This window comes from Crassostrea angulata, chromosome 3 (genome assembly GCF_025612915.1).
Source record: "Crassostrea angulata isolate pt1a10 chromosome 3, ASM2561291v2, whole genome shotgun sequence".
In the NCBI taxonomy this organism is placed as follows: domain Eukaryota; kingdom Metazoa; phylum Mollusca; class Bivalvia; order Ostreida; family Ostreidae; genus Magallana; species Magallana angulata.
Window position 1 is genome coordinate 42,887,371 of NC_069113.1, and position 11,178 is coordinate 42,898,548.

General features: G+C 35.7%; 1 protein-coding gene across 1 annotated transcript in view; it reads left to right on the forward strand.

The window, feature by feature from the left end:
- LOC128176742 (uncharacterized) overlaps positions 1-8,694 on the forward strand; it is a 57,268-nt gene extending 48,574 nt beyond the window's left edge. Inside the window, exon 3 of the mRNA XM_052843257.1 lies at positions 8,037-8,694. Within this exon, the coding sequence (XP_052699217.1) occupies positions 8,037-8,190 (154 nt within the window). The 3' untranslated portion in view covers positions 8,191-8,694. The remainder of the gene's footprint in view (positions 1-8,036) is intronic.
- Positions 8,695-11,178: the final 2,484 nt, after the last annotated feature.

The window sequence follows — 11,178 nt, forward strand, 5'->3', positions numbered from 1 at the left end:
TTAGTGTTCAGGAATTCAATATAAACGCAACATTTGTCAATAAACGCATGTATACATGTATACATATCTAATTGTTTGAATAAATACAAAACAGCCCTTCTTTTAAAGCCATGTTAAATACTAAAAACGTTGGTGTATTGCTAAATGTTGTGTGTATACAATCATTGAGATGGTGGTATTTCTTTGATGCCGGCAAAGTGATACAGTGAACTCTAATGCGGTCGAATTGCAGGGGTGCTTCGACGGCATGTCTTTGATGCCGGCAACGCGACAAGCGTCCGAATTTAGCGAGCTGCTGACAGAAGAGAGCTTTTATATTTGTACTGAAAAAAAAGCCGCTATTATTTTTATTTATGACAAAAAGAAAACGGAAAACATTCAAATCCATCATTATAAAGATAAAATCGTTAAACAAAACACAAATAAGCAAGAAAAAATAATCGGCACTCGGGGACTGAACCCGGGTCGCCTGGGCACAAGTCAACCACTCTAACGACTGAGCTACGCAGACTCTCGCTTCAGAATTTTGGAGCCCAAAATCTCGGGAATGCGTGGATCGATTTTAAAACAGATTTCATATTCAGAAGTTTTGAGACCGTCTCTATCGAATAGTAACATAAAAAAAATTCAAGTCCAAAAAATTGAAAAATTAAGGTTTTTCATATCCTTCCGTTGACGACCGGAAGTGACGGCGGACGTTCGGATATGCGAAGGGCACTGCGGCCGTTCACTCTCTACCATCTCTGAAAATTTGAAGGTTCTATCTTAAATACTTTTTGAGAAAAATTGTGAACAAGCAAAAACGTAAAATCTTTAATATTTCGGTACCGGAAGTGAGGACCAAAAAAAGCTCGTGTAATTTTCTTACAAATTTTGTCATGAATAAGATCTGAAAGTTTCATAAAAATCGGCTGAAGCATTTTTGAGAAAACGTGGGAGAAAAAAAAAAGAATAATAACTAGACACGATCTCGTTGCGAGCAACGAGGAGGTCTTCCGTCCGATTTTAAAAAGAGGAAATGACCTTTTCTTTTATCTTCATCAACAAACATTTATGGAAATGCACGTGTGATCTTAAAGAGCGATGGATGAAGAATTATACACCCCGTTGGATCCCTAATTTGAAGGACCAGCCCCATTTTATTTCATATTAAATAAGAGGTCTTTTGACCTAATAACACGTCTAATAACCTGTAATAAAAAGAAACCGAAGAAAAACCCCGAGGGTCTTTCTTTGTAAACGGAAGACCCTAATAACAATAAGAATAGAAGGGTCTTCCGCTGAAGACGGAAGACTCTAAAAATAAAAGACTGTTTTTGTCTAAATCTTAATTGAAGAGTGTTTTTCAACTTGAACTTCAGTCCAACAACCCTTTTATGTTGAATATTTTAGTTACAAAATTAAATAAAAAGGAGAGAAAGAAATAGAGAGAAAGAACAAATCTTGGTTCCGGCGAGATTAGAACACACAGCCTTTGCAGATGTCTCAAAACATGACTGACGCGAAATAATTCCCGAATTTGTCTTTGAATCTTGGACGTTTCCGCCCGGGAGAAGAGCTGAGTTTTTGTATGAGATGAAAAACAACGTGTAAGATGTCTGACTATTCAGGTTTGGTAACAGTGCGAGGTCATTTGAAATATTGATGCGTGTTTGTGTCTGGAGGGGGGTGAAAAGACCTGAGCTTGATTTTCGTCGTAAATAAATCGAAAATAGAATTTTGAGGTGTGGATCTCGGATTCGGTCATTTCGTGTAGTACAGTAATCTAGAATTGAACTAGGTTGAAAATAAAGGTTCAAGATGAAAGATCCAGTAAAATCAGGCCAGAAAAACTAAATGATTTTGTGAATAGTGGGGGGGGGGGGGGGGTCGGTGCGTGTACTGTGTAAATTTAATTTCCCGGTATAGGCAATAAGCGCCGTTTAATCTCAGGAATTTCGTCTTGATTGTTCAATCCGCTGCATATTTGGCAGACAATAAGAATGGTGTCCGAGGTTCATTTTCACGAATTTTCATTAGGATTGGGTGAAGGGCTTGGGAGTTATGATTTTTTTTACAGTACATGTTAATCACGACAATTGAAACTCAAATGCCAAAAACTTCATAACTCTGTTAATAATGAACGAATTGGTCTGGTAATTAGTACAGTAATCTAGAATGGTACTTAGTTGAAATTAAAGGCCCAAGATCAAAGATCAAGGAAAATCGGGCCAGAAAAACTAAATGATTTTATAAATGGGGGGGGGGGGGGTCGGTCAGCGACTTCTATATTAAACGTAAAATATTCAATTCTAAATATCACAAATTACACAATTTCTAAAGAAAAAAATACATATGTTAGAACAATGTATAAGCGTTGTTTGAAAGATGTAACTTGATTTTTTAACATCTGTTTATCTTAGGCTCAAACACTCATAAACATCTGGTCAGTTTTCAAACCTTGTCGCAGTCACCCGTTCGTTTGTATAGTTACGTGTATAAACTTTGGAGGTTTTTCTTAATCCCAGACAGGCAACAGATTTGTATCAGTATATAGATATGCACAAAAAAGGAAAAAGTCCACCATCTTTGATAAAAATGACTTTTTAGCGTTGACTTCCAATCAGTATGAAGACAATCATTAAACAATGAATTTCAAATTATTTGAATCCATAGACATTATCCCGTAACTTGAAATAAATACATGTATTATAATTTTTTGGACGCCAATGTACATTTAGCCTCTATCCAATTTACTGCATGAGAGAGAGAGAGAGAGATAGAGAGAGAGATTGAGAGATTTTCTAGTTTTTTTTATAGTGTTTAGGGAATCAGTATATTAGCAACGTATGTCAATAAACACATTTATATACATGCATGCGTGTATCTATATATGTGAATAAATACTAATCAGTCCTCCTTTTAAGGTCATGTTGAATACTTACTTAAACGTGGGTGGATTGCTAAATATTGTGTGTGTCAATGAGATGGCGGCATTTCTTTGATGCCGGCAAAGCGACCCAGCGTACTGCAGGGGTACTTTGGCGGCACGTCTTTGATGCCTGCGATGCGACGAGCGTTTGAATTTAGCGAACTGCTGACAGAAACAAGCTAACTATTTGTAAATTAAAAAACCGCTATTATTTCTATATATAATAAATAGAAAACGGAAAACATTAAAATCTATCATTTTAAAGATAAAATCGTTAAACAAAACAAAATTAAGAAAAAACCAACATTCGGCATGTCTTTGATACCGGCAATGCGACGAGCGTCTAAATTTAGAGAGCTGCTGACAGAAAAGAGCTCCATATTTGTACTGAAAAAAAACGCTATTATTTTTAATTATGACAAAAATAAAACGAAAAACATTCAAATCCATCATTTTAAAAACGAAATCATTAATCAAAACACAAATAAGAGAGAAAAAACATTCGGCACTCAAGGACTGAACCCGGGTCGTCTGGGCACAAGTCCAACACTCTAACGACTGAGCTACGCGGACCTTCGCTTCAGGATTTTGGGGTCCAAAATCTCAAGAATGCCTGGATCGATTTTAAAACAAATTTCATATTTAGAAGCTTTGAGGGCGTCTCTATCGAATGAAATAATAAAAAAAATCAAATCCCAAAAATTGAAAAATTAAGGTTTTTCATTTCCTTCCGGTGACGACCGGAAGTGACGGCGGACGTTCGGAAATGCGTAGTACACTGCGCCTGGACACTTTCCATCATCCCTGAAAATTTAAAAGTTCTATCTTAAACACCTTTGGAGAAAACTCGTGAACAAGCAAAAACATAAAATCTTTAATATCTCGGGACCGGAAGTGACGACCAAAAAAATCCCACGTACTTTTCTTACAAATTTTGTCATAAACAAGATCTGAAAGTTTTATCAAAATCGGCTGAAGCGTTCTTGAGAAAACGTGGGAGAAAAAAAAAAAGAATAATAATAATAGAGGAAAAGAAACAAAGCAATAACAATAAGGTCTTCCGTTTCCAACGGAAGACCTTAATAATAATAGAGGAAAAGAATCAAAGCAATAACAATAAGGTCTTCCGTTAGAAACGGAAGACCTTAATAATAGTGAAAAAGAAACAAAGCAATAACAATAAGGTCTTCCGTTGGAAACGGAAGACCTTAATAATAGAGGAAAAGAAACAAAGCAATAACAATAAGGTCTTCCGTTGAAACGGAAGACCTTAATAATAGTGAAAAAGAAACAAAGCAATAACAATAAGGTCTTCCGTTGGAAACGGAAGACCTTAATAATAATGAAGAATTTCCAACAGAATCAGTACAAGGTCTTCCGTTGGAAACGGAAGACCTTAATTAAATTTTGACATGGAAGATTGCTTGTGAACTGTGAAAATGCCCTGATCTTCAGCTTTGGGCATATGTGCAAGTTCAAGGTCACTTTAAGATCGACAAGAGATGTTTGTGAAAGTTGAACACTTATGCCCCCTCCCTTTGAGACATCTGGGAAGAAAATGAACGGAAACTACATATAATTGTAATATTTTATGGTAACAACTCTGTATACTTCGAAATATTAGATTTTATTGTAAGCGATACTTTGGTGAGTTTATCCCCCCCAATTAAAATCGAGCCGAGAATAGTGCATCTAGTTAAAAAAGGCAAGTATCCGCAGTGGCACAGTTTCTCATTGACGTTTAACTGGCAAGAAAATTATCAAGTTCGTTAAACAAAACAGAACATCAGATATTTCGGACTAAACCGTCAGTTATTGTACCCAAAACCGAACCATTTTCGCTAGGCAAGGATGTACGATCAACTCTGCACTGTAGTTCGTTTTGTTTTTATTCAACTTTGAATACAAACAGTAGTACTTTTACTTGGTTAACGACTAACATACGATATATAGTTACTAATATATGTTTATTTTAGATAGTATTATTTTTTTTCACACGACCATTTCTTTTATTATCTCTTAGGTTCCTCGACACCCCATGACGTCTGCTTTTTATGACAATGCGTCACAACATGACGATTTGAACACATTGTGACACAGTTTATATAGCAATAATTTGTTGTCTATCTCTGAGGCGCTATGGATGTAGCTTCAATCTACCAATCTGCAGGTCCCTAGTGCGAAAACCGCAGGGACTTTTGTTTTCTTGAATAGTATTACAGTTTAAAAAATTGATTTTTTCAACATTTTTTGTCATTTTCAAGTTGAACACATGCTAGAAATCCACATCTTTAAATAGCATAGCAGTATACGTTTGTATGCAGATCTTTTTCCAGGTGTATGGAGGACCCTTCATGAATAATGCGTATTCTAGCTGCTCGTGTTTAACTCAATCACTAGACGGCGCTGTGCTATTTCCAAAACAATGGTTAAATCTGCCAAGGGTTGTAGAGGAGCCGCGTAGATTGTTAACCCTTGACTAGCGAAGAGTAGAATGGATCGTAAAACCTTGGCTAGCAAAAATAAAACCGAATTTAACTTAGATATTTTTAAGATAAAGCTGTATACCAAATTTCAGTTTAGTATGTACAAACTCTGCGAAGAAAAGGAAGGAAACTGCAAATAATTAGAATCTTCAAGGGGTATAACTAGTACCCAAAATCGAGCTCGACCTAGATATTATTGCGTGGACCCTGAGGTCCACGCAGAAAATATATAAGCGAGGTTAGACCGGATGCTATGGGGAAAATTCAGCCTGCGCATGAGCTAGCCTGGGAACCAGGCTAGCACACGTTTATCTGAATCGGGATCGGGATTCCCTGCCATATGCACACACAAGTTCAAAGGCGCTGTAATTGTAAAATTGTCGGTAAACAGTACATAAAGAAAGTTTTCCTTTTAAAGAAATGATTGGCATGTAATATGAACTATCAATATTATCAGGGACGTAAGTATATACGTCCCTGGTATTATGAAATAAGTTAATGTTATGCCGAAACTACAACATGCATCAAATAGCATAATTTGCAATGTTTTGTTGTTTTCCGACTATACATGGAACTTATCTTTACTTTTATAGAAGGCGAAGCTAGAGTACTTCCCTATTAAATTTTTTTAAGCATTTAAGTATGATTGAATAATTATGTCACTGTATAAAAGTTTAAATCTCAAGAAAAATGCATCAAAATACGAAATTTTTAATTTACACAAAGCTGTCACTGCATAGTTAGCAAAGTAGTGCGAATCGTAATGTGTGCACAAATACCGGTAGTAGAATTCACCGAATGTCTATACTATACATGCAAACTTCATTCATAGATAGATCATAATTATTTTAGAAGTATGAACCCTTTAAATTCTGAGATAAAAAGTCAGGGCTATACATACATATATACGTAATACAGCGCACAAATTTAGTGGTTAAAAGCAGAGGGCTAGAGTCGGTGGAATCTCTGATAATCTTAAGGCTTTCACGTTTTCGTTGGAAACACATGCAAATGGTCCACGTATTGTAGTCCTTTTTTAAAGGACAGCAACTTGTTATATTAAACCTGTGTATCAAATTTCATTTCAATCTGTTCATCCTCTGCGAAGGAAATCAACGGAAACTAGGTTGACCGACCGACAGATGGTGCAGCCTTCACGGGGTACTATTTTGTGAGCTGGCTTACGATACCTGTAGTTTGTTATTTTCATTTGTAAATTTATTTATGTCTGTACAATTTCTTTAATTATACCCCCGCTCCGAAGGAGAGGGGGTATACTGTTTTACCCTTGTGTGTCTGTCTGTCCGTCCGTCCGTCTGTCTGTCTGTCTGTCTGTCTGTCTGTCTGTCCGTCCGTAACAAAAATTTCTGTTGCATTTATCTCAGCAACTATTTATCGCAGATGCTTGAAATTTTAACACAGTGTTTGTTAAGGCATGCCATATCGTGGGATATATTTTTGTACCAATCGGACGTCAACTTCCTGTTAAATGACGACTTTGCTTATTTTTTAACCAAAATTTTCAAACAAATTTTCGTCAAAGATTTCTCAGCAACTGTTTATCGCAGATGCTTGAAATTTTTACACAGTATTTGTATAGGCATGCCATATCGTGGGATATATTTTTGTACCAATCGGACGTCAACTTCCTGTTAAATGACGACTTTGCTTATTTTTTAACCAAAATTTTCAAACAAATTTTCGTCAAAGATTCTCAGCAACTGTTTATCGCAGATGCTTGAAATTTTTACACAGTATTTGTATAGGCATGCCATATCGTGGGATATATTTTTGTACCAATCAGACGTCAACTTCCTGTTAAATGACGACTTTGTTTATTTTTTGCCAAAATTTTCAAACAAATTTTCGTCAAAGAATTCTCAGCAACTATTTATTGCAGATGCTTGAAATTTTAACACACTATTGGTTTAGGCATGCCATATCGTGGGATATATTTTTGTATCAATCGTACGTCAACTTCCTGTTAAATGACAACTTTGCTTATTTTTTAACCAAATTTTCAAACAAATTTTCGTCAAAGATTTCTCAGCAACTATTTATCGCAGATGCTTGAAATTTTAACACAGTGTTTGTTAAGGCATGCCATATCGTGGGATATATTTTTCTACCAATCGGACGTCAACTTATTGTTAAATGACGACTTTGCTGATTTTTTAACCAAAATTTTCAAACAAATTTTCGTCAAAGATTTCTCAGCAGCTATTTATCGGAGATGCTTGAAATTTTAACACAGTATTTTTTAAGGCATGCCATATCGTGGGATATATTTTTGTACCAATCGGACGTCGTCTTCCTGTTAAATGAGTACTTTGTTTATTTTAGCCAAAATTTTCAAACAAATTTTCCTCAAAGATTTCTCAGCAGCTATTTATCGCAGATGCTTGAAATTTTAACACACTATTTGTTTAGGCATGCCATATTGTGGGATATATTTCTGTACCAATCGGATGCCAGCTTTCTGTTAAATGTCGACTTTGCTTATTTTGCATATTCACATCAGAGCGGGGGTATCACTAGTGAGCATTGGCTCACAGATATCTTGTTGTCATATTGATATCAAAAAGGTTGATTATTACACACTATATCTGACACGTGTCTCTCTCTATTTTTTAAATTAGGGCAAGATGTTCTCAGGCGTTCCATTTCTATGAAACAGGACAGGAGCCCCGCCCTGGTGTCGTAGGACAAGTCAATAAGATCATGTATCGCTACAAACAAAATGCCTGCTCAATGCAGTTCTGTGGTCCCAATTTCTGCTGCTGTAAAGTTTAGAAGTCATGAACACGCATTACAGCTCTAACTCTTTGTTATATCTTCTTAATTGAAATACAATTTCAAAGACTTAGAGTGCAATGATATATTAACATTGAATAGAGGAACATTAGTGACGCAATATTTTGTATTTTAGATTAAAATCAGATGGATGTTTCATATAAAAAAAATAATACATGTGCTTGAGTTATATTTAGTTTGAAAATATCGATTTATAATGACATTGGGTACTCTTTCAATTAAGCTCTTTAGACCCTCCCTCAGTTTTATATGGAATTATCATGATTACAACGGTAGTAATAAATTAAGTCTCCAGGTAGTGTAGTGGATAATACACTCGCTTCTTACCGTTGCGACCAGAGTTCGATCCCCCGTGATGGACAGCGATTGTAAGTGATAGGGTATGGCGGTCGACAGTTTGGACATGTGGGTTCTCTCCGAATACTCCAGCTTCCTCCTACATCAATGACCCCCTCGCGCTACCATCCGTGCCAGCTTTTTTGATCGCAGCCTTTACCCGATTTTTTTAGGGGGGGGGGGGTGGGGGGTGGGGAGGGCTACAACTCCATAGGATCTCCGTATTGGTGCAAGTTCGGGAGTGATTCACTCCCGCAACGATTTCGTCTCAAATCGTATATAAATGACAATAACATTTGCATGTCTCACTTAAACTCGCACATTGTAGATGTCTATAGCATAGATTAATCAAAAAATATCAAGTATAGTCCATATATCGGTAATTTTTCGTGTATGTCACCAACGCAAGTTGAATTTGTCCGCCATGTTTACTGACCTTGACTGTTTTATTTTGGGACAGCCAATGAGAATTCAGGAGCGGATCTTGAACTGAATATAGACATTTCCCTATTTAAACATAATTAACGCGGAAAATATTTTCCAATATATACAATTTCCTCAAATGATGTTTTAGTGATAGAACGAGGTAAGATCGATTATTTACACTGACATTCACGTTGTCAAGCCCATCAAAATTACAAGCGTAAATCCCATAAAATCATGCGAGATCATGGCTGCTGAAAAGACGACTGGTAATCATGCTGATGTGTTTTATCTGGGTTTGATCTATATACGGTTAGTTTGTTCAACTTGAATTAAAAAAATCATTTTATCTAAAGGAAGTCAAATATAAAATCGATCTTTTCAGACCGAACTCAGCCGCATTAAGAAATTAATTTAGCACCTTTACGGAGATCCTATGGAATTGTTGCCTTCTCCAGTAAACATCAGATATAAAAAATCGGAGAGGGCTACATTATTGCAGCTAGTTTGTAACCAGATAGCTATGCTATGACCTTGGAATTGTAAGTATTACAAATTGGTGACTATGATACTTATGTATACCTAGATACTGCGCAAAGAATAGTGGTAATGATAAATAACAGAGTGAACTCTGTGAACCTTGTAGCACTGCGCAGCATTCCTAAATGATTTTTTGCAACCAGTTGTAGAATGCGGGCACAAATATCCAAACTGGGAGTTTTATAATAAGTTGTCATATTTGGCGATTCTGTGTCTGCATCAAAAGCTCTGGTACTCTATACTAAGTCATGTATCGCATGTTTTATATAACCTTTTAAACCATGAACTCATGTATACTTTTATACATGACCTTTCAATATTGTACGTATTAAGCGATGCGTCATACTCAGGCGGGAGACTCAAAGCCCGCATCCCAATAATCGTAGTCTTAAATGATGTTAATTAATCAGGTACGGAATTCGGGCAAAATATCCAAATTTAAGGTATATAAACAAGTTATCAACAAATTGTAATATTTGGCGATCCTGTGTCTGCAATGAAGGCCTTGATACTGCAAGTTAGTCATGTAATGCTTGTTCCAGCAATTTAAGTTTTGTAACCTGTTCTGACAGTTTTGTTACTTTATTTAGAAATAAAATATAACTCTGGAATTTGAACAATAAATGCTCACGTATGGTCATCCTAAATGGGTCAAACTAGTCGGGACTATCAATCATAAGTAAAATGTTATATATTTCCATGTAAAATGATGTAGAGTTGATCTTTGATTTGGGCTGCTTTTAACTGATGTTGTAATTTTGACTATACGATCACGCTTGTTAATAAACTGCTTGGTGACCAACAATTGGACTTGGTGATTCTTAAGTTTGTGTTAAGACTCAAGTAGATCAAGAACACGAAAGGACGTAAGGCTTACAGGTATCTATGTATGATTTTAAAAATAAATAGTGTTCTTTCTGATTAAGTGCATTTTCCCTTTGCTTTTATTGTTTATTAATTTCTATTTGAATGTCAACAAGGACTAAACAAGGGGGCGACTTGGTTAAAATAATCAATTAAAAAATCAGTTACTTCGCCGGAATTTCCTCCGAGAGAGAATTTGAAGTCGCCATGTATTTCGAGTTCATACTCGTGTACACAAACTCCAAAGACATTAAAATGGCGTGTAAGTAATTAAAAAAGACGTTTTCACATGCAGCTTCAGTTAACCCGTGTTGTGATTCATCAACCGCAATTCTTATCTTTAGAGGTTATCAATACGGGTGATGCAACCTTATACCGTTCATTGAAAATTACATCCGATATTTATTACAATTCGAAATGAAATTACAATTAGTTGGTAACTTGTAAGTAGTTAATTACTCTGCCAAATTATTGCTAACATAGTAATAAAACCGTTTGTTTACAGTTATCGTCAAAATTAAAAAGAAAAATTTAAAGGATTATGAGCTATAACTACTTTGTGGGGTTCCTTCTTATTTGATAAATTAAATGAAATATGCAACAATTTTGATAGTTTTCAAACGAGTAAATAAAAACAACGTCTTTTCACAGTTCTGACACATTATAATTATGAGGATATCTGCATTATCATAATTTTATAGAAAATATTGCAGCAGAAAATCATCTTGGTTAGCAGCCATTGTTGTTTTCGAGAAAATATGAAAATAATTGATAGACCGTAGTGCAAAAGAGTGATACATGTAT